The sequence below is a fragment of the Mauremys mutica genome, chromosome 7 (assembly GCF_020497125.1).
Source record: "Mauremys mutica isolate MM-2020 ecotype Southern chromosome 7, ASM2049712v1, whole genome shotgun sequence".
Classification (NCBI taxonomy): Eukaryota; Metazoa; Chordata; order Testudines; family Geoemydidae; genus Mauremys; species Mauremys mutica.
This window is the reverse complement of record NC_059078.1, coordinates 95,357,213-95,381,777: the sequence shown is the minus strand read 5'-3', so window position 1 is coordinate 95,381,777 and position 24,565 is coordinate 95,357,213. Positions and strand designations below refer to the sequence as shown.

Genomic DNA, 24,565 nt, shown 5'->3' with positions numbered 1-24,565 from the left:
AAAGGTTCAGAAAAGGGCAACAAAAATTATTAGGGGTATGGAACCCCATATGAGGAGAGATTAATAAGACTGGGACTTTTCAGCTTGGAAAAGAGACAACTAAGGGGGGGATATGATCGACATCTATAAAATCATGACTGGTGTGGAGAGGGTAAATAAGGAAGTGTTATTTACTCCTTCTTATCACACAAGAACTTGGGGTCACCAAATGAAATTAATAGGCAGCAGGTTTAAAAACAAACAAAAGGAAGTATTTCTTCACACAATGCACAGTCAACCTGCGGAACTCCTTGCCAGAGGATGTAGTGAAGGTCAAGACTATAACAGGATTCAAAAAAGAACTAGATAAACGCATGGAGGATAGGTCCATCAATGGCTATTAGCCAGGATGGGCAAGGATGGTGTCCCTAGCCTCTGTTTGCCAGAAGCTGGGAATGAGCAACAGGGAATGGATCACTTGATGACTACCTCTTCTGTTCATTCCCTCTGGGGCACCTGGCATTGGCCACTTTCAGAAGACAGGATACTGGGCTAGATGGACTTTTGGTCTGACCCGTTCTTATGCATAGGCTAAATATTTTACTTTAGTTTTTCTTTTCTCTTTTATTTTCTCCTCTTCATGCTTCTCATCCCCCCTTCCATCATACTTTGCAGGTCAGAAGGGTGGGGAGCAGGATTTTGTTTTGTCCTATTTTTATTACTAATTCAATTTTGACATTACATTATGCACAGCCTTGTTCAAAAAGATGTTGGACTCTACAGATGCTTGAGGGGCATTTATCTCAACAATGTAGTTTTAATTACTAAATAATAAAGCCAATTGACATTAATTACTTGTATTTGGCTTCAGAATTAAGATTAATTGTTTAAATGTAAAATACAAGTTTAGCACTTCAAAATTTGTTTTACATTTTTCTGTATTTTAGGACCTGGGCAACACTTCTTAACTTAAAAAACAACAACAAACAACAACCCCCACCAACCCACCCATATGCACTCACCTTTTTGGTTTAATTTCTATTAAATCAAATCTTAGTTAAAAAACAATTTTGGTTGTCAGTTCCTCCACTCCCAGTTTACAGACAAAATAGTCTAGCAGAAAGTACCAGGAAAGGCACTTCTCTCTTTTTTTGTTGTTTTTTGCATAGCAATCTGCAGGCTGCTGGTCCAAGAATTTAAGTGACATTTCTGCCTCTTGCTTTTCATTGTCAGGTCTTCTACTTTAAAAAACTGCACAGAAATAATCATTTAAAAGTTTAACATGATGTAATACCTTTACATTATTTGGTGAATTACTTAAACAACACTCCAGTGGGATGGAAAAATTGGTGCAAACACAAAAAAATGGAAAAAAAATCAAGCCAGTCACAAGAAGCAATTTTTATTAAGATAAGTGAAGTAGTGCACACACCCACCTATCACAGTTGCCAACTTTCATGGGGTAAATAAGCACCCCGACTTTCAAGCTAATCCCATTTCAAAACAAGGCCAAAATAAGCCAATCCCTAAGAACCCCAACACTCAGCCACAACACTAAAATCCCCCAGGGCATGCAGTCTGGGACTGTTGTGGGCCCACTGTGCACCCCTGACTCTCCCCCCCCATTGCCACTGCTTGCCGCCCCCTCCTCCCTCGCTTGCCAGGAGCCAATCAAAAAAAAAAAAAGTAGTAACAAGTTATAACAAGCTACAAGACAAACAAGCAACAAGCTACAAGCCAAGTAAGTCAAAACCAAGCCCAATTTCTGCATTTTTCTCATGGGTTTGGCATGTCTGCCACCTATGTGACACAACAAACAGGTGTCATAATTACACCAAATCCGTAAGTGCTCTATAGCTTTATGGATGCTTCCCCATCAATTCAAGGATTTCAGTATACATACGCTGGGTTGCATCAAGACCCCAGGTGAAATCAGAATGGGTCCAATCAGGAAAATATTTATAGAAGATTAAACTGGTAATTCGAGAGAGTAAGTCCGCAGTGTCCTGTGGGCTCGTAGCTGAGTCACGTCCACCATTCCATAATGCAGTTGGCATGGTCATATCTTCTATCTTATAAAATGGAGGGGTGGTCTGTGGGAGGAAGAAGGCAATTTAAAATCATATGAATGAATGTCGGAAGCCTCAGAAACTTTTTATCCAAATGTGTTTGCCAACTGATACTTGTGTATAAACATAGGAGTTGCCATAGTGATCCAGACCAGCAGTCTTTCCGGTCCAGTATTCTGTCTCTGAGAGTGGCCTGTGACAAATACTTGTGAGGAAGATGCAAGAAGCCATGCATTGGACATCTATGAAAAACCTGCTCACACTAGAAGTTTTGACCTAGCCTCCAATGGTGAGAGTTTGGCCAGTGCCCTGAAGTGAGAAACTTTAGGTCCCATCCAGTTATTTAATCTTCCCTGAGATAACTGGGGATGTTCACATCTGATCTTTAACTCCTACTGAGACTCTGGGCCAAAAACAGGAGGCTCCAAAATCCTGATTGAGGCTTCTATGTAAGTGGCCTGATTTTGAAAAGTGTCCAGCACCCAACATCTCCCACTGACTTCAATCCGAACAGACCTGAGCAAAATTACAAAACAGAAGAGAAAGAGGGATTGTGATTGTGCCTGATTGGGAAAAAAGGAAACCAAGGCACAAGCAAATTAGATGACTTCCCCAGGGTCACAGAATGTCGGTGACAGAGATGGGAGTTGAAGCCAGATCTCCTGATGGCTACTAACATGCTTTAATGCAAGGTCACCTTTCCTTCTGTGTCTTCCAGCTTCCTTTTCTCTGTAGGCATATGCAGACCCCCAGTGACTCTGTTACGAAGTGCCTAAATAACCTCCAGGTAAGATTTCATTTCCTTACTTCTGATTGATTCTAGGTTCTGAGGAACAACCTTCCTCATTTTTTGAAATCCCCCTTTCTAAAGCTTAGTGTCACAGGGCTTGGTTTTGTTAAAATTCTTTTCCCCAGGGTGTTAAACTTAATTCTATTGTGGTCACAATTTCTTACTGGCTCACACACAGTTGTTTCTTGAACCAACTCTTGTGTTTTGGTCAAGATTAAGTCACAAATAGCCTCTCAGTTGTGTAGCCTATACCACCCGTTCCAAGAAAAGAGGTAATTTAGGGTTTCAAGTATGAGAGCTCTGACCATAATCAGGTTGCAACCCAGATCTCCAGAGATAAAAAAAGCTAATGCACAAACCCACTGTGCCACCTTGATCCCTGCAGGTACATATTCTGGCTTTAGTTTTCTCCTCATTCTTCTTAGGGCAGGTCTACACTAAGGGCGGGGGTCGAACTAGGGTACGCAAGTTCAGCTATGTGAATAGCGTAGCTGAACTCGAAGTACCCTAGTTCGAACTACTTACCCGTCCAGATGCCGCGGGATCGAAGTCCGCGGCTCCAAGGTCGACTCCGCCACCGCCTTTTGCAGTGGTGGAGTACCGGAGTCGACCGCGGCGCTTCCGGAGTTCAAACTATCGCGTCTAGATCAGACGCGATAGTTCGAACTCCGAGAAGTCGAACTCACCGCGTCAACCCGGACGGTAAGTGTAGACTAGCCCTTAGATTTCAAAATTAAAAAGAAAAATCACTTCTCCCTACCTGATTGTATTTATCTTTGTTCTTACAGCCATAGTCAAAATACTTAAATTCTCCAGATTTAGCTATCTGAAAAGGAAAAACAAGGGCATAAAATACAACTGAATTCATTTTTCTGCTTTAAAGTGTCATAAAATGCCCAAACTAAAGAATAACACTAAGATGCAAAGTTCAGAGTTTCTATAAACAAGAATACGTAGCTGTGCAACATAAAAGAAAAGCTGATTGCATAACATTCTTTAAAATCATTCTCTCTATTTACTCTTAGGGAATTTTTTCATTTAAAATTATATACTGAAGACTCATAATAGTATATAAAGATTTTTTTTAAATGAATACACTCTAAAGGAAGGAACTGCTTAGACTCCACAGTTTCCCAATGTTCTCATCTTATGCAAAATTTACTGATTTCTATCGTAGACTGAGAAAAAAGGAAAATCATTTGAACTGAAAAGAAAAGAAGACAGACAGTTGGTGATGGGCAAGATGAGGAAAAAAGTGATATGCTGAATCTAAAGAGATCTTTGTACAATTATAAGCACTAATTTAATTATCTTCTATATGTAAATAGCACCTTTAATTACCCCTTTTTAGACTGACTAATCTACTCTAGCTAGTTACCCAGGGGGTTGAAAGTGATGTATCACCAACAGCTGAAATGAATACTAGTAAAGCACAATATCATTATTCTGCTCTGTAGTCCATTTTTCCATTGGCCCAATGCTTCTGTCCTGTGCTTCTCCCATTACCTTTGCTAAGAATCTAAAATCACAGATTTACTGGTATCCCAGAATATTAGTGACCATGATGGTTATGACGGAAAAGGAGAACTTCCCTACTGGAATCAGGGTCCCCATTTAGCAGGACTCCTCTCCTCTTAAGTAACACAATCGTAATCAGTCTGAATTTTCCCACTGATATCCCTGGGAACCAGAATAGGCCTAAGAATGTTGTTGCATCAAACACATCCCAAGTCAGTGCCACACCAGCAGCACATCCAGGTCCAGGAAGAAGACACTGCACTTGTAATTTTGTTGTAATTGTCAAGTTTATTGCACTTTAGAAACTGCTGGATTGAACCTTGCTCTTGCACTTCCTCACAGCACTTATGCTGAGAAATTTTCTTTAATCCCCAGAGAAAAGGTTTTTTTGGATATTTATATATCTTTAAGTGCATTGCCATGATCATGGGTTAAAGGGTAACGAGTTAGGCCTATCCTGAAATAGAAGCACCCTTGTCCCTACCTAGAATTGCACATGGAGAGACTGAGATAAACAGCCAGGAACTCCTGGGCTCAATGCTCCCTATTCACATGGGATCAGGATGGACAGGCAAGGTCTTCAGGTATCAGAGTGAAGTGAATGGGGACAGGGACTCCGTTCAGCTCGGGTACAGCGTATATACAGAAATTCCCCTACTATGGTGGGACAAATCCCCTCTTAAACTTTGCTGAGGTATAGTTTTGAGCCCCAATCCAGATTTAAAAAAAAGCACATAAACCAATACTAACCTTTAATTATATGAATAGTTCCTTTGAAATCAATAGGGCTTAATGCTTTGCTGGACTGGGATCTTTTCGTGAGCTCCTTTGAAGAACTCACTCAATGTGGTCTTGCCTCAGTTGTAAAGATTTCACCTGTAACTAACTGGGCTTCCAGTCCCTTAGGTAAATTCCATGGGGCTGTCCTGACAATTATGAACTCTGGACTAAATGGACCTGCCAGTACTTGGGGAGGGGGCGGGGGGGGGGGGGAATTGGGCAGTTGGACTTACTGCCATGGATTTATATGATTATCTAACAGAAGAGGGCATTTCTTTTGCCACACTTTTCAAAAGTATGTGCACAGAATTGGAGAAAATCTTTCCTTACAAATTATTCAGCTTTAATCCTCTTCAAATAAATGTCAACAACATCTGGATGATGTTGACACAGATCAGGAATTCCTTCGTAAAACATATATAGAGGACTAAAGCTTATTATCCAAAGATATTTATAGAAACTCCCATTGGGGATAATATGCATCTTTGTGGAAAAATGAAAACCTGGAAAGTGTACCATGTAATACAGTATCATAAAGACCCAATATATTGCAGTGCTCAGTCCACAACTTCCCCTGCAGAAATGCCTTGCAAGGTCAGATTGTATGTGACTTGCCTAAAATTAGACAGGAGTTCTGTGGAGAACCCAGCTTTCCTGTCTCTCACTTTTAACTACCCATCCAGCACAGTTAACTACAAAATCACTCATCATATTAGCACTCATTTTTGAGTGTATTAAAACATTGATAAAGGGAGGAATTGAGGATTTGCAACTCCTGTTTACCTCAGGATCCAGTTCTGAGTCACAGAGGCCAGGAAAAATTGTCTGCTCAGCTCACTGTGAGGTTTTTAAATTTTTTAGTATAACCTTAGTTAGTTTTTCCTCCATCCTCCCTTCTCCTTCATTGACAACATATACCAGAATGGGGATATTTATTACATTGTAGAAACTTTCTGCTTGTGTGGTATAAGGGGATCAGCACCCACCTCTCGTGAGCACCCTCTTTTCCCTGGCCAATATACCTGCAATCACTCTTTTTTTGGAGTGGCACCACCTCTCACGGTTGGATGGGTTGAGCCTGTTTTTCTTTTTACGTCTTACATCAGGTTGGCCCCTGCTTCTCGCAAGCACACCCCTGCTCCCCTCTAGCCACTGGTTCTCTTAGCTGGTCTTCAGCAGCTCAGCTCTCCAGCTGAGACACAAACAGTGTCCCCACCTTCCAGGTTATACAGTCCTGAGATTTTATCACTGCTCTGGTATAGGGCTGTAGCTCTTAGGCTTCTTCCCAGAGGCACTGCCTTCTTCAGCCACCCAGCCAGGGCCCATCTCAGTACCCTCAACTCGTATCCTTTTCAGCAGCCCTCCCTGGACTCAGTCTGCAACCAGACCAGGGTCCATCTCAGTACCCTTCTCAGGTCTTGTCAGGTTCTGTGCTCAGTCCCCCAGGCTCAGCCTGCACACTGACCTTTTCATGGTCCTGCTGCTATTCTAGCGAGTCAGCCAGGCACCCAGTCTTTGGCAGCTTTCCCTGGGTTCAGTTCTGCCTGGTGAGCTATCTGTAGTGAGCTGTCCATGGCCTGCTGTTCATCTAGCCAGCCAGCCAGCCAGCCAGCCAGCCAGTCAGTCAGTCAGTCAGTCAGTCAGTCAGTCAGTCAGTCAGTCAGTCAGTCAGTCAGTCAGTCTAGCTACCTGGTCCTCCCTCATCAAGCTCCACACATTAACTGAAGGCTCTGCTCTGTCTCTTGCCTTTTATCTGGCCCTTCTGGCCCTTTATTGGTCACTCCAGCAGCCCCTCTGATTGGCTGCTCTTCTGCAGCCACTCTAAGGTGCCTGGAGGATTTCTCCTGCTCTGTTCTGGAGCAGAGTGATGCAGGGCCACAAGGCCTCCAACAGGGGACCTCCAGACCTAGTCCACCCTGCCACATATAGAGAATTGTTTCATTTTCTTTGGCTCAACAGAATTCTTCTATTTACCTAGAAATGTATTAACTAAACTAAAATAAAACAATCAGATAACACCTGATTATTGAGCAGGTTTGAATGACCCGGTTAAAAGTAATACAAAACCTTACTCTCTGGTAGTAAAGGGAGATGAGTATTTCATTGATAAATGGTGATTTTCTCTTAAACAAATTTTTAACTAAAGTGTAAAAGGAAGAGTCAGGCCAAATTCTGAAACACCATCCATTAGTGCAATATATTTATTTTAAAAGAAGACATGGTTAAGCAGTTCTATAAATATATCAGAAATGCTACCTGGCCCCAGAGGATTACATTTTTTGCAGATGTATAGTCTGGAAAGCTTGCTGCATATACATCTGCCCGGCTCTGCAAGAAAAAAATATTGTTACACAGTACTCATTTTCTAAGTGAAGTAAATATGGACAAAATTCTACTTAAAGTTAACATTCAACTCAGTTAGACCTATCCATGTTCTAGGCACAAGACGTAATTTAAAATAGAGATGGTTTCTACAGTACATCAAATAAACTTTACAAGAAACACAGGGGAAAAATGTGAAAGTCTAAAAACCGTACCCACTCCAAACACAGCCCTGTTTCCATCTCCTTCCCACTAAGAAAAGCCTGAGAGAACAGTTGGGGCTTATCTCAACTCCAGAAACTAATGCCTGGAAATTAGGTTTTAATCAACTGCATGAATTTAGCTCTACAGAAGGCAAATGTAGCAGGAGCTAAGCCCAAATTTTGTAATGGGAATGTCATAACACAATTAGAATATTGGGAGTTCACTGGGTTTGGAGCATATCTAAGTCAAGCTCTGAGTGAGCCAGAGAACATTTATGGTTTCTGGAGGAAATTACATTACACTTGGTCACACTGCATGGCCTCCACTCAAACAGACACAAACTGGCTTCTCACCTGTTCTGTCCCCCTCATTGCTCTGCTTTGCTTTTCTTTCCATTTAGCTAATGCCTTCCTGAAGAAATAATAATTAAAAACTCCCTGAACTAACATGACAACTGATGCCAGGACTTTGTTGTCTCTGCTTGTGTGTTCTATCCTCTTGCTCTCCCTATTGTGTTTTCTTGTCTATTTAGATTGTCAATTTCCTTGTCTATTTAGAGGTCTTCCAGGCAGAGAGGGCCTACTGCCCTGTGTCTGTTCAGTAACTAGGACAGTGGGGCCTGATCTTGGCTGGTCCTAGAAACTATCATAATAAGCATGATTCATAGTAAGAAACAAAACTTGCACACAAACCCACGTGAATTTAAACCAGCACTACTATCAATCTAGTCACCCAAATTATTTTGCAAACCAAGTGTCTTCAAAATTCTTCTCATTGACATAACAATAGAACCTCCAAGAAAGGGATGAGCACTGACTTTTCAAACATTTGCAGAAAGATAAAAATGAAATATTTCTGAGATGGAGTTAAAAAAAAGTGCTTCAGAAGCAAGGATAGGAAACAGATGAGCCAAATTTAAAGGCCACAGTTAGTTCTAGACTCAATTGTGCACTGCCCAGGAAATTCACCTTCTATAGGATGCTCACTGTGACAAAGAAGAAATTCCTCAAATTCTACAACAGCCTAAAGACCTAGTTATCTTATTGCAGGGACTGTTTCTATGTTTCTACAGCACCCAACACTGTGGGACCACAATCCCGACTCAGGGTTTGGGGCCCTAATGTGTGCTTTGTTGTTTATGATGATGATGGTGGTATGTTGCACAAACACTATGAAACTCAGAAACTGGCTTATGCCAATCAGTTAATTAGCATTGTTACTATACGTACCACATTTAAGTTTTTCTCATTAAATGCACCGAAAATTAAAAAAAGGGCTTGGATGCAAAGTCGGTCTATTAGTGCAGTTCTGCACACCTTGGCAGTAAGCGATCTCAGCCTTGCACTTAACAGACAGAATTCTTTCTTGCCGAATACAATCTGAGAAAATATAAAGATGTTGTTCACCATGACTCTTAAATGCATTTTTATTATTGTTCTCTTATTACACCTTATGTGTAGGTAAGTGTCTCAGAAAGACTGAGGTAAAGAGTTAAATTTGCTGGAATGTTCACGACTTTTGCAGAGCCAAGAATCCTTGCCCTACAATTAGTGAATGACAGATGCACTTCAGTAGTAGTAAAATGTCACAGCCTCTCCTCCTTTGTTCACCCAAGGAAAGGGATCACCATTCTTGGCTGAGCTGTGACAATCTCTCCATTTTCTCCTACTTTTCCTTCACAAAACACATGCACCCCTTGGAAAGAGAGACCGTAGATGAACTCATGATTCCATAGAAGCCAATGGAATCCCAGGAATCCCATGAGGTACCACAGTGGCTCAGGCCCACGGAAGAGAACACCAAGCATCATCTTGCTCATGGATGATAATGAGGGCATGGAGGACCCAGAAATACAATTCCCAGAAGGGACGTGAGTGGCTCAGATGGAGACAGAGATTATGGACCTGAAATGAAGTATTTTATTTTGATTTTCATAACAGAAAACTTATCCAAAATGATCTTTCCTTGTAGAATATTTTTATTTCAATGTAAACCATTTTCAAATGGGAAAAGATAATATTAGGTTTTTTTTTCAACCAGCTGTACTACAATGTCTTTGTCTTGGCTACAGTTTTAGATGGTATTAATTAAATTCATCTAGATAATTTGATCTAACCTCATACCTTTTAATCCTGGCCTAGATAAGAGCTCTCTGTTTAGACTCAATAAGTCACTTGGGGTCCCACCTATGAACTATTCATTGAAGTCAGACTACTCACATAAGTAAGGAGCTGTCAGATCTGAGAGCCAAAATTTATTTCTTTAAATCTTTAAAGTGAGGGTCAAACTTCTGAAAAAATATTTGCAGGTTGCTGTATAAATTCTAACGAGAGCTCAGGAATTTCTGACTCTCAACACTTATTTTTGAGGGGAGTATCTCTTCCTTCTTTCCTCAAACTTTACAGTCCTTGAAAGAACATGCTACTCCTCATGACTGACTCTTTGTGCTAAATCACAGCTTTTCAGGCTTTTGGATGCTTGTCAGAGAAAAGCTTTCAGGCTTGATATTTCCAGAAAAATCAAATTTCAGGCATGCAAAAACCAAGTGGAATAATTTGGTGAAAACCTTTTTAGTTTACACACACACACTTGTACATGCACAAAAAAAACCAGTTTCCTCTAGCCCTAGTGTCAATACGTTTATCACACTATTGATGCATGGTAAACTGGTTTCCATACATAACGTTTTGCATTGCTGCATGGGAAATGTACATATAACACTCCTCTGTGCATAAAGGCCACACATCCTAAATTTCCATTTATAACTTTTTCATATAACTACATTTATTCATGAGAATAATGAAATATGGAGGATTCTACATACCCTTAATATTTCAGTAGGAAAAAATGACAGTTGGGTCAGAGGGGCTTTGCTTTTGTTTAATGTGTATGCAGGAGCCAAGGCAAAAAATATTTTGATTTTTTGAGCCAGTTGAGGCATGGCTGAAAATGCAATCAAAGCTGAGAAAGCAAAAGAGATTAATTACAGCACTCTTAGAAACAAGTCACAACAAACAACAACCCAGTATAAACAGGCAGAACTGCATTTGTACAGATACTCTGTTTGATTAAGGTAGGATTTCCATTCGTCTGGGTTTTCCCAGACATAACCTCTTTGTGATCCTCCACCCTCTGTCCGGGCAGAGTTTTCAAATAAGAGGAAATCTCTGGGATTTTTGCAGAGCAGACCTTGCACCTTGTAAAGAGCAGTCTCCACACCCCAAGTGGTCTCTCCCCTGCATCCACAGCTGCTGGATCCCACCCACCCAGGGCCTAGCTCCCAGCCCTGGGGAGGGGGAGAGGCCCCCAGGGAAGTGTTTAATGATGGGCTGGCTCTGTGTCCCAGGCCTGTGCCAGCTGCCCTGCCACTGTGACAGGAAGCTACACTGCACCCCACCTCACGAGCAAGGCTGCAGGTACCCCCTCCAGCAATCCCCTCCCAGTACATGCACACCCCTCCACCACCCCCCAGGTACCTCCTCAAGCACCCTGCAACTGTACCACCCCCACCAACTCCCCCTCTCTCACCCTCCTCCCATTCAGCAGTGTCCTCTTTTTGTGAAAATGAAATATGGTAAATCTAGATAAAGGTAAATGTTAACCTCAAATCTCAGTGTATACTTTGTTTATAAAAAAAATCAGAGCTGATGCAGAAAGAAAATTGAAGATCATTCAGAGTAAACACAAGCTAAGATCTGAGCCCATTAGCTGGAATTACAGGTATCTGATAATAAATTAACGACAATCTTTGCTAACTATAGGGAATCTTTTCTCCATGTCTGCCTCAGAATATGCTGGACAAAAGCAATTTCCACAGTGTACACTTTGGAGGACTCTTGGATTTCTCTCCCACTTTGCCAATTTTTTTTAAATAAAATGAAAACAAAAAAACAGTTAATGCTGTGTTCCCTCCCTGTTTATAAGGCTGTTTCAGGTACAAGTAGTGGAAAGAAGGTTTGATATAACATGAGGATCCCAAGAACAAACTCAGAATTTAACAACAAGAGGAGGAGAACAGCCTTAACATGACTATTATTTGTATATCCACCAGTTCCAGTACTGAGATCTATAATCTCAATTCCATCCATCTGCTTTTCTGCCCACTGAGCTCCGTACTCAAAATTTTGGTCTCCCCTCTATCTCCTTCCAAAGATTATGCTCTCTCATTCATGCACAACTGAATGGAAGTAGAGAGCAGCGATGTACTCATTTTGACTAATCTCTTGTTATAAATGTATGTGAATAATATTCACAGTGAAATAACAGTCCCAATCAAACCTTAACTATGAAATAGGAACAAAAAGACAAAATACATTTAATCATCTTCTTCTGAACGTACCTATGGTACAGCCCTGAGAATACCCAATGTAATACAGGTTCTGTTGTCCAGTTTTCTGCAGAATGAAGTCTATCAATGCTGGAAGGTCATACATAACCATTTCATGAAAACTGTAACACAAAAAAAAAAGAGAAAGTTGCTTGCATTACTGAGTTGTAATTCTTGCTCCTATGCAGCATTTAATAGCAATTACTGAACCATAAATCTGTCCATTAATAAAAGTAAAGTAGTTTTGGATGTGAATTGTTTCTTTAGATATTTGTTTTGTGTTTATTTTGTTCTGGGTTGTTAATTAAGAGAAAAATGAGTTTTTTATTATTTAGTTGTACAGCTCCAAGCAGTGGGGCCTGTGATCTTAGTTGGGCCTAACAAACTTATCATAAATAAAATAATAAGATCCACATTCACATACTTGTCATATATGTATTAGTGCATGTGTGAAGTATGATTTTTAAACACTTATAACTTAGCTAAAATCATTTTTTCTCTTGATGGTGAAAATATGCCTTTGTGAACTAGGGTCTATGACCTTGCCAAGCATGAAGTTTTAACACCTCCCTCTGAAGTACTAGAGTTGTTAAAAAAGTTTCAGAAGTTTATTTATAATGGCTAAAGTGTTGTTTTTCACTGTATTCATTTTCCAAAGCATCTGAATTCTTTTTCTCAAATGCTCAACAGCAACATTTATTCCCAAGTGAAAAACAAACATGCAAACCTTTTATGTCAAAAGGCAAACATGAAAGTGATAATTTGCTGGCACATCCTTATAAAGAAAAGCTTGTTCCCATAGGCATCTTTTACATGCTCTGCTTATAATAAATTAAAATATAAAATTGTCAGCTTCAGTAGCTTCTCTCCAGTTCAGCCTACCTGAAATCCCAAAATTCCTCTTGGTCAATTGAAAGATTCTGGTGTTTTCTAGACCACGTGTTCCCTCTGCTGTTTCCTATCCAAACATCATAGCCTGCATCTGCTAGTATGAATCCCAGGCTGTTATTGGGCAAATTGGTAATCCAGTTGCTACCGTCTAAAAGAAGGCCATGCAGCAGTAACACAGCCAGCTTTGGGCCTGGAAAATAACAAAATGAAATATTTTATAAAAACAGAACTTCTGCAATGTGGTACTGATACCGGAGGAATCCTTCAGACTACATTTTCCCCCCTAGCCTTCAGTTTGAATAAGCAAAAGTCACTTCACCCCTGAAAGCTGTAGGTCACATACAATTGGATGTTGTGGGTCACATGACCACTGCAAGTAGAATAATGTATGGCCAAGAAGGTGGTAAACAACGACTGACAGATACCAATCACAAAAGTGGTGAATAATGATTAGAAGCTGCAGATCACATGGTATTTCTGAGCTAAGCATGCCCAGTAGGCTAAAGGGTCACAAACTGCTGAGCATGTACAGTTCAAAAATAGGGGAAAGGTCAGATAAGTAGGCCAGATCTGGAGCATGGACAGTAAGGTCAGATGAGGTAATCTTATCTCTGTGGTAAACAATGCTAGTGAGCATGTGTAGAATGAGGTAATGCAGGGGTTGGCAACCTTTCAGAAGTGGTGTGCCGAGTCTTCATTTATTCCCTCTAATTTAAGTTTTTGCATGCCGGTAATATATTTTAACATTTTTAGACGTCTATAATATATAACTAAACTCTTTCTATAAGTCTATAATATATAACTAAACTATTGTTGTATGTAAAGTAAATAAGGTTTTTAAAATGTTTAAAAAGCTTCATTTAAAATTAAATTAAAATGCAGAGCTCCCCGGACCGGTGGCCAGGACCCGGGCAGTGTGAGTGCCACTGAAAATCAGCTCACATGCCGCCTTCGGCACCCGTGCCATAGGTTGCCTGCCCCTGAGGTAATGCTTGGTAGTGAGCATAGGCGGCAGGTTCGTATAATTTTTGGTGGGGCCCAAAATGGTGGTCCGCCCCCCCGCTCTCACCCTGTAAGCTGATATAAAATGAAGCTACAATGCGTCAGCACCACAAGACTACAAGGGTCAATTAAAAGTGGAAAGTCAGAAGCAGCACTTGCCTGCTTCAATATACGGTATTAAATTTTGTTGCACCTGTTGTGACAAAGTGGGAATGTTCTTAATGTTTTCTCTGAATACTGTGTGGGTGCCTCAGTTTCCCCTGCAAAGTGCCAACTGACGGTGTTGGGGACAAAGAGATCAGGTGGCCTCCTTGTCCGGAAGAGACACAAAGGCCCAGATGAGGGAGTGTCAGTTTGGAGCTGGCTGGGGAAATCGGGAGAGGCCCAGAACTTGGGTCTGGGCTCCCCACCCCCCAAGATGGACCTGACTGAGGGGTCCTGTTTTCTGTACCTACAAGCTCTGTTTTAGACTGTATCCCTGTCATCTAATAAACCTTCTGTTTTACAGTCTGGCTGAGAGTCACATCTGACTGCCGAGTTGGGGTGCAGGGACCTCTGGTTGCCCCAGGACCTGCCTGGGCACACTCGCTGCAGAAAGTGCATGGTGTGGAAAGGCATGCTGAATGCTCCGAGGTCAGACCCAGGAAGGTGTAAGCTTCTTGCTCTGGAGACAGTATGCTCAGAGAGGAGGCTCCTCCAGAGTCCTGACTGGCTTTGTATGGAGTTGTTCCAAAGCATCCCAGCATCCCCTTCCACACCATGCGCTTCCCGGAAGTCTGCACAGGCACTGACACTCCCTCCTCTGGCCTTTGTCTCTTTTCCAGGCATTAGGAGGCCACCTGATCTCTTTGTTCTCCAACACCTTCAGTTGGCACCTTGCAGGGGGGTGGCCCAGGCCATCAGTTGCCTGGAGGCAGGATGTCGGCCATTCTCTGTGCAGACAGCATCACACTGGCCCTCTAGGGCTTTACAACAATCACACCCCCTTATCCCACCATCTAGAGCCTTAAGAAATGCATTGGGGAAACTGAGGCACACAGTCAGTATTCAGAGAAAACACCTGTATACGACCAGTTACATACTTTGAAGGGTGTAAAATAATCAAATATTGTGCTAAATACAATGATACTCCAAACACCTTCAGTTGGCACCTTGCAGGAGAGTGGCCCAGGTCATCAGTTGCCTGGAGACAGGGTGTCGGCCATTCTCTGTGCAGACAGCATCACACTGGCCCTCTAGGGCTTTACAACAATCACACCCCCTTATCCCACCATCTAGAGCCTTAAGAAATGCATTGGGGAAACTGAGGCACACAGACAGTATTCAGAGAAAACACCTGTATATGACCAGTTACATACTTTGAAGGGTGTAAAATAATCAAATATTGTGCTAAATACAATGATACTCCAAACTGACCACCAAATTTAAGTTGCATGTTTTTCCCCTCAGGTGAGGGTTCTGGGGTGGGGCTGGGGATGAGGGGTTCACAGTGCAGGAGCGTGCTCGGTGCTGGGGGTGCAGGCTTTGGGGTGAGGCAGGGCTGAGGATGAGGAACTTGGGGTGCAGACAGGCTGCCCCAGGGCTAGGGCCAGAGAGGACTCCCCATCACCACCACTGGCAGCAGCAAGCTCCAGGGGAGGGACCCCTCCTCTGCCCCCCTACCTCCCACAGCACACTCACTCTGCACCACAGTCACTGCACATGCTTCTAGGGCCCCTCAGGTCCAGAAAGCCCACTCGCCTCCCCTATGATGGGTACTGGGGGGGGGGTTGCCATCACAGGTGGCTTTCCTTGCTGCTCCTCACCATAACTTCACTGTGGATGGGTGATGGGGCTGCCCCTTGCCCAGCATGGGGCAGAAGTGGGGTAGGCAGGGTGGTGGCTGGCTATGGGACGGGGGAGCAGGGTGTCATAACATTCATCCAAGCCCCAGCTGCTCAGGTCTAGGAAGCCTCCCTCTCCCATCCCTCCTGTGGCAGGTGGGTTGGTGGGTGCTGGGAGAGGGGGCATTGCCTTCACATGTGGCTCCCTGCCTCCCCTGTGCAGCCTGCTGTGCCTCACTGGGGGTAGGAGTGGGGGCTGGAGCTGGGGCTGGGGGTAGGGGGGAATCATAGGGTCAAACACTCAAACATAATAAAAAAAATCATAGGGTCAAACACTCACGGAAGCCCCAGCAGCTGCTAAGGTGAGTGATGTCCCTCTCCTGGCCGGAAGTCCCGTTCGCGTCTCCTCCAGGTAGGGGCAGGGGAGGGGAGAAGAGGCCCCCTCCACTCCCCTCCCCCTCTACAGCAGCAGTTAGTTAGCATTGTTCTTATGCTAATGCTGCAGCTGTAGCCTTAGGCTACGGCAGCAAAAGCAAGGGAGAGAGACACTCGCTGTGCGCTCTCTTTACATTCAGGCAGGGAAGCTTTGGGGGGGAAAAACCTAGCTTCAAATATTGGTGGAGCAGAGCCCCTGATTATGAATATTCCTGGGGCTTTAGCCCCAAGAGCCCATATAAGTTGGCGCCCATCGTAGTGAGCATGCAAAGTAAGGATCTGATAGCTGACAGGACAGTGTAAAAGGCAGAAATCAGTCAGAAGGAGAGATCCTGAAAAAAAGGAAAAGAATGAAGCCGATGAACCTAGCAAAAAGCTGCAAAGAGTTCAAGAAGAAAGTGAAGCTGACTGACCGGAGCTAACCAAGTAGCAGCAAGAGCAAACAGTGCAGTGGAATGAATGGATAGCAATAGTTTGCTAGTTTTAATTATAGGATAGGGGAGGACAGGCTCACTCACTACTTCAGGTCCCAACCCTGGGACTTTAAGGATAGCAGCCACATGCTGTCCTATCCCGTTAATGAAACTGCTTTCGATTCCCCGGATTACTTCCCCACTGCACCCACCTTCACCAATGCTTCACCATTACATCAAAGCACTTCTAAGCTTAGGCCCAGCAGCCAGCCAGGAACAGGTTCTCGTTCCCCCGTCTCTGTCAGCATTGAGCTGTCCATGGTGCTGCAGGTGCCTTTGATCAGCCAGGAGCACTAGCTGCACTCCTCTAGCTCCAGCAAGGAAAACACTGTCTCTAGCTTTGCAACACTTTTTGCACTAGCTTGCAACCCTCTGACTGGTCCTTTGCAATCTCTCTAGACTGCTCAGAGGACTTAGCTCCACTGCTCCTTTCCTGAGACTGGTGTGGCAGGACTCTGAGGTCTCCAGCAGGAGGCCTCTGGGCCTAGACCACCCTGTTACAGTCATATAAAATATATAATACAAATATTTAGTTTATATAAGTTCAAAACATTTCAACGTTTACATTTATTATAAAAATCAAAATTAAGAAAGTTAAAAGGAAATGCTTTGACTTTATTGGAATGAAGCTGACGCATTCCTTTGGAATGTTTCAACTGTGTTCAATCAGTATTTCCTGATAGAAAACTGATCCATCAGATCACCCACCTACCCCCCAGTTCTAAGAAATTGGATTGAGAAAACAAAGTAACTTCTTAACTTTACACAATGCAGATCCAGGAATACAACTGGAGACCTCTTGATTCCCAATGCTCTGCTTATTCCTGCAGGACACACTGTCTTACCACCAGAGTTGCTGAGCATCAACATCTCTCACTGATCCCAGTTCCATTCATCAAGGTCTAGGTGTCTCAAATTAGGCATCCAGAAAATGAGAACACAGTTAGTTGCTACATGTGAAAATTAATTGTCTTTTCCACAATCACATAATAATATTTGTCTGTGGTGTAACCAGGGATAGAAACTAGCTCTTCTGGACAGTACACAACTGCCTTACTCATTTGAGTACACAATCCAGAATTGTCCAGTATTTTTATTTCAATCTTTCTAGATCTCCATAGCATAAGTCTGAGTAGTGCTATGCCCAGACTGTACATCCCAGCAACAGCAATGTGCACAGAATAATTTTGGACCCTTCTCAGTTTACATTGTAAGTTTGAAAATTACTCCTACATTGGGCTGATCGTTAGGGGTCAGTACTGGGCTCTGAACACAGAGAAATTCCTGCAGTAAATTCCTCTTCTTAGATTGGCCATTTCCATTGCTGAGAGGATTTACCTTGAAACAGATGATGTTTCCCAGAGCATTTGACTTGCTGAGAAACAAGAACTTACAGTTCATAATCAAGCTTAACCAACATGCACTTCTTTACCATTGTGTTCTCCATCATCTGACCCTCACAGGGAAAAGTTCCAACTCCCAGAGGATATGGGAGAGACCACAACTGCTTACCAAGAGCTCTTCAGTAAGCATTTCTTCTCAGGAATAAAGCATTTTCCCAGTATGATGAAGAGGAAAGTTTTACATCACATCAAGGGACTGATTCATTCTCCACTGGAGAAGGGGGTGAGAATGCAACTTCCCTGAACCAACGGGACTGGCTTGGCTATTAGTGCATTTACTTTAAGCATGAACAGGCAGGGTTTCACCATAGAAAAGCTGTTTTAATTGGTAACTGGGGTCCCTGGGAGCCCCACCAGAGCAGGCTGCAACCAAGATGAGAAGAACTAGCACATTCCCAGAAAGCCCTGGCTATACCCCCTTCCTTCCATGGTACCTTCTAGGCAGATCTTCCACCAACATCTCCCAGGGCCGAAACAAGACTCAAGAACTTCTTAGTCTCTCTGAAAGGAGCCATACCTGTGTCCCTAGGATTTCCTTTGCCATGAGGAATTCTGTTCATGCTAAGGTAATAGCCATCAGCTGTCAGGACTTCATACTCCTCACTCGGGTATCCTCTGTACAGGATCTTCTCACTCTACAGAATAAAAACAAAGAGTTTTGCCTACATTTGTTTATTTATGTCCTTTTAATCCATTATCTCATGCAGGGAGGAGGGGCATCAACAAATCAGTTATTTTGGTTTCATTTCCATAAGCTCCTGCACTTTCCTGATTTGTTCAAGAGATGTCAAGCAAGGCCTAAATGCTGCAAGAGTTAGCCTTCTGACATCACTTAGCCATATATTAAATTCAGTGAGGAAGTGTTAGTAAGAATAAGCATTCAGACATGTATTGGTGGAAGCAGCTTTGAGTGGAATTCTAAGGTCAAGAATAAGAAAAGTGAACTATAAATTAAAAGTAAGGAAATATTTAACTTTTGAGTCTAATCAAAAGAGGGAATAAGTTTGGTGAGTGGAAATAAGTCTGGGTTCCAATGTTTCACTTTTTCAGACTACAAATACTGCAATCCAATGCAATTAAAATTAGACTGTCAGGTCTCTGATGAATCCTGAGAACAGCCGTCTTTAGTAACTCTAGCAATAAGAAGCAGAGAAGGCAGCTGACCTCTGAAAGCTTTTATCAAACCTACCAAGTAAAGGCTTCCTTGGGCATCAGTTTAGAGAAACCAGAAAGATCTAAGTGTACAAGAGTCAATGTATGACACACGTTGCTCAGCTGTCCTGCAGGGAATAAGCAAAATGAGGCACTAGGCAGGCTGAACCCTTCCCTCTACCACTTCCTAAAGCCCCGAGCAGCAGCTGTCTGCTCTCCATTCTGACATGTAAACCATATAGTTCAAATATAATAATGTAACTTAATTACTTATAAAAATTATCTATCCAAACCATTTGGTGAATAGTTGGTCTAATTAATACAGGATCAGGAACACCGTGTGAGTGATTCACAAGGGCAAATGAGTTCTGAATTCATTAGAAAATTTATTTCCCATAAATAATGTAACCAGCTCTCTTTTTACACAGTTCTAGAGTCCTAAGTTCTGAGACCACAGAAGATCCAAAATGCAGAATGGTGTGGTGCAGGTTGGGAGGCAAGAAACAGGAATGCCTCATAACTGGACTCTTCAGCATCCTCAATTGTGAGAAGTTGAGTTCTGTGAAACTCCCCACCTTCAATACAACATGCCTCTCTCCCAGGGAATGCAAAAGGGTGTTTGTAGGCAGAGCCTTTCTATTTATCCAACCAAAGGCCAGCAATAATCAACTAACATTTGTAAAGTAAAATTAACTGTGCTTGACCAGGGAGGGAAAGGGACCAACTTTGATTCTGATCCTGCAGGTAGCCGAGCCCTGCACCTCAGATGATCAGGCACTTTATGAGTTATTTTATATATGATTGACAGACATTTTGTATGAACTAAGAGATGAAAAAGTACTAGCTCATGATCAATTATGAGGTGAATGTGAATTTCTGATACATTGGGGTGCCAGATTAGATCCTTAAACAGGAAAATTCTTTTTATGAGAGAGAGTGTTTTGGCAATTACTGTCTTGCTCACACCTGGCTCCAGGCTCTTTTCTCCTTGAAATTCCTCTCTTTCCAGTCCCACATACACTCCCTTGTTCACACTCCCTTATCTCTCACACGCACTCCCTTGTTCACACTCTCCGCTGATCCCGTGATGGAATATTGCAAAGCTTGGAGGTTATACAAGTGGTAATTGAAAAGGTTACAAAGCTTGCAAAAAAAAAGTTACAAAATTTAGAAGGCTATGCTAACAGTGACTAAAAGTTACAAAAGTTTGCAAATGGTTACAGAACTTAATGATCATACTAGCAATGACAGAAAAGTTACCAATCTTACAATTGCATGCTATTCGATTGAGCAGAGGCTTTACACAACATGACCCACTTTCACCCCACTGATCATCCAAAAAGGAGTCCCAGGACCCACCTTTTAAAGAATTTTTTGTCAAACTTCCATGATATAAAAGCATCCCTGATTCGTTAATACTATTATACAATATCAAGTTTGTTTTTAATCAGCAGCATTACAACTAATCAAGAGGTGTCACTTTGATAGTGAAATCTCTATTTACTCTCTGCCAGTTCAGTTCTTATACCAGTGGGAGAAAGGCTCCGAAGGGAAGAGTGTTCTCCTTTATGTTTGCTGTATTTTTGATCACACTGAACCAGATTCAGAGCAATGGTGAAACTCCACAGACCACAGATGAGTTTAGTGCAGGGGTGGGCAAACTACGGCCCGCGGCCACATCTGGCCCGCGGGACTGTCCTGCCCGGCCCCCGAGCTCCTGACCCAGGAGGCTCACCCTTGGCCCCTCCCTTGCTATCCCCCATCCCCCGCAGCCTCAGCTCACTCGCTCCGCCGCTGGCGCAATGCTCTGCAATGCGGAGCCCGGCCTGACCCAATCTCTGTGCTGCACGGTGGCGGCGGCTGCGTGGCTGTAGCGCCGCCAGCCAGCGGTGCTCCAGGCAGTGTGGTAAGGGGGCAGGGGACAGGGGGGGTTGGATAGAGGGCAGAGGAGTTCGGGGTGGTGGTCAGAGGGCAGGGGTGTGGATAGGGCAGAGGTGGGCAAATTACGGACCGCGAGCCACATCTGGCCTGCGGGGCCATCCTGCCCAGCCCCTGAGCTCCCAGCTGGCCCCGGCCCCTCCCCGGCTGTCCTTCCTCCCCCGCAGCCTCAGCTTGCTGTGCTGGCAGCGCGGCATCCTGGCTGGCTCTAGGGCTGGGCGTCGCGGTGCAGGGGCAGATTTACAAGTGAACACAGGGTGCCCTGGCAAAGACCCCCCAACAACAGGGGGACCCAGGGCTGGGCACTCGGGCAACTCAACACTGGCTGCACTGAAATCACATGCAGGTGGGCGGTGCAGATGGCGGGAGCGCAGGGAACGCAGGCGGAGGACTCAGGGGGAGCACTGGGAGGCCACGCAGCCGGCCAGAGAGAAGTGGCCCTTTGAAGGGGAAACCGCCGCTTCTCTCTGGCTGTGCGGCTGCCCCTGCTCCTGTTGAGTCGTCCGCCCATGTTTGCGGGGCCACATTCCGAAAGGGGCTGGCGGGGGGAAGATGGATAAGGGGTAGGGTCCTGGAAGGGGGCAGTCAGGGGCAGGGGGTCCTGGAAGGGGGTGGTCAGGGGGTGGGGGGGGTGGATGGAGGGGGGTCGGTTGGGGACAAGGAGCAGAGGGGTTGGATGGGTTTGGAGGTTCTTAGGGGGGCAGTCAGGGGGCAGGAAGTGGGTGGGGGTGGATAAGGGGTGGGGGGCAGGCTGTTTGGGAGGGGGCACAGTCTTCCCTACCTGGCCCTCCATACTGTTTTGCAACCCCAATGTGGCCCTTGGGCCAAAAAGTTTGCCCACCCCTGGTTTAGTGTAATTGAAACCAGACCCAATAGACTGTACCCCTCGTTACTTCTGCTCTAGTCAAGGCAGATTAGCTCGAACCCTTCTGGAAAAATGGATTGTGAAAGTCATTGCTAGAGACCTGGGAGGGATTTGTTTAAAGAATAAATCTGTTAGTATAGAAATTATAAACAAAAAACATAAATACCAGTGAACACATTCCGTTATTTCCAAACTTTCTCCAATAAGAAACTTACAATATTCATAAATGCCTCAGGATTCCCATGTCCTCTTCTTATGAGTTCTGAATCTGCAGTTGCTTGTGTCAGATATGTCACCAGAATGAACAGCCACATCTTGGCCCTCTGCAAAATAATTTATTAATCAACAGTTTTGGTAGGAAAGCATTCATAAAAATACACATGCCAAAATATAGAATGAAGAGATCAAAGAATATATAGTTAAGTTAAAAGTAGGGCTGTCAATTAATCGCAGTTAACTCACACGATTAACTCAAAAAAAATTTTATTCACGATTAATCACACTGTTAAGTAATAAAATACCAACTGAAATTTATTAAACATTTTTGGAGGTTTTCTACATTTTCAAATATATCAATCAATTACAACATAGAATTCAAAGTGTACAGGGCACTTTGCGCTGTAAAAATGATGAACAAAATCATAGACTCCTAGAATATCAGGGTTGGAAGGGACCTCAGGAGGTCATCTAGTCCAACCCCCTGCTCAAAGCAGGACCAATCCCCAACTAAATCATCCCAGCCAGGGCCTTGTCAAGCCTGACCTTAAAAACCTCTAAGGATGGAGATTCCACCACCTCCCTAGGTAACCCATTCCAGTGCTTCACCACCCACCTAGTGAAAAAGTTTTTCTTAATATCCAACCTAAACCTCCCCCACTGCAACTTGAAACCATTACTCCTTGTTCTGTCATCTGCTATCACTGAGAACACTCTAGATCCATCCTCTTTGAACCCTCTTTTCAGGTAGTTGAAAGCAGCTATCAAATCCCCCCTCATTCTTCTCTTCTGCAGACTAAACAATCCCAGTTCCCTCAGCCTCTCCTCATAAGTCATGTGCTCCAGGCCCCTGATCATTTTTGTTGCCCTCTGCTGGACTCTTTCCAATTTTTCCACCAAGCTCCAGGAACCTAGATAAGCTCCTTCGGGGTTACACTAAAAAGAAAAGAAATCAAAAATCATCTGAAGCTTTCTGAAGAAAATTATTGAAGTTGCTCCCAATATTATACATGGGCTGATAGTGCTGCCTGTAGCTCAAGTTCTTCAATACTTTCCATTTAAAAACTGTACTTTCAGTGGACTATGGCTTTGCCATACTGTCTCCAATTAAGTTTACCATGCCACACATCTGCCACATACTGAATTATTTTGGGAAGTATCATCTAAATGTGTCCAGCTATTTTTGAGAATGAGATTAATGAAAAATATATTGTTTTGTCCATATTCCATTTTTCTTGTGGAACAAATAAAGTAAAGGTGTAATTAAAGACTGTATCACAATGCATACATGCTTGGGAGCTGAATTAAGGTTGCACAGGCAACCAGAAGTCTCACATTTACAAATGTTGAATGCTTGGCTTGGCAATTTTATTTTTCTTATGTAGTTATTTGGAGGTAACATTTAATGTACTCAGAGATTGCCATTCTAATCAGATTTAGATGTGTGGCTTCAGCTGTAAAATAAAAGCTGTGGTGAGAAAAAATTTGCAGTAATTCATTTGTGATGGACAAGATGGTGAGAGAATTGTAAAGTGAGCTTTATATGAAGATGTATTTTAAGTCCTAATGGAACACTTCCTTTGCTTGAAGTGTACACGTCTTAAAAAAAACTTTATTCATTCTACCGGCTGAGGTCCCTAATTCACAGCCCTGCTGCAGATGCCTTGACATGTCCTTTTGTTTTCTGTCCTTCCCCTACCACATACTCTGCACCAGGAGCTGCTGCAGAAGCAGTACAAGTAGGCCATATGACAACAATGAATCTGGCCCCCATCTCAAAAGTTCCGGCATCACCCCATAACATGAGATCTGGCTAGATGCTGAAATCTAGTCCTTAATGCGAAATGATTTATTAGGTACACTCCAGAATGATTCTCCCCTAAGGCAGTTCAAATGTGCACAGGTCTTTGAAGCAAATTAACATTCTATAGAAAGTCACTCCTGTACCCACCTTGTAATGAACATAATTCTGGATTTTCTGATGATTTTCAGGAAGCTCAACCTCAGTACACATCTCCAGTATGCCCTCCTCCCTCAGAGAAAAAGCAACCAGAAATACCTCGCTTCAAATACAAGCAAAGACTTGATCCCTCCCACCCCCTTCTGAAGGAGTCTCACAGGCAGCAGCAATTCTGCTATCTATGGAAATGCAAAGTTATCTACAAATTTGTTCTGAGATACAAATCAAGTCACAGAGAGGGGAGTGATCCCCCATCCTGTCCCAGGAAAGTGTGGGTCAGAGTTAAATGAAGAGAAGGAGTTACCCACCACAGTCCTGCTGCTGCACCAACTGGATTCAGATGTCTGAACAGTGGTAACTCTTATGGCATCAGTGTTAAAAAGCAGCATGAGAGGGCTGATCCCAGCCATATTATTAT

The 24,565-nt window shown here is 43.2% G+C and overlaps 1 protein-coding gene across 1 annotated transcript; it reads right to left on the bottom strand.

Moving 5' to 3' along the window:
• Positions 1–1,838: 1,838 nt before the first annotated feature.
• On the bottom strand, positions 1,839–24,208 carry LOC123374995 (lipase member M-like). The gene is made up of 10 exons (XM_045025502.1): positions 24,139–24,208; positions 22,187–22,294; positions 18,534–18,651; positions 12,872–13,070; positions 12,002–12,111; positions 10,487–10,623; positions 8,892–9,041; positions 7,393–7,464; positions 3,599–3,664; positions 1,839–2,072 (listed from the first exon to the last, which is right to left on the bottom strand). Exons 1-10 carry the CDS (start codon positions 24,199–24,201, stop codon positions 1,839–1,841), a joined length of 1,257 nt encoding a protein of 418 aa, XP_044881437.1. The 5' UTR covers positions 24,202–24,208.
• Positions 24,209–24,565: the final 357 nt, after the last annotated feature.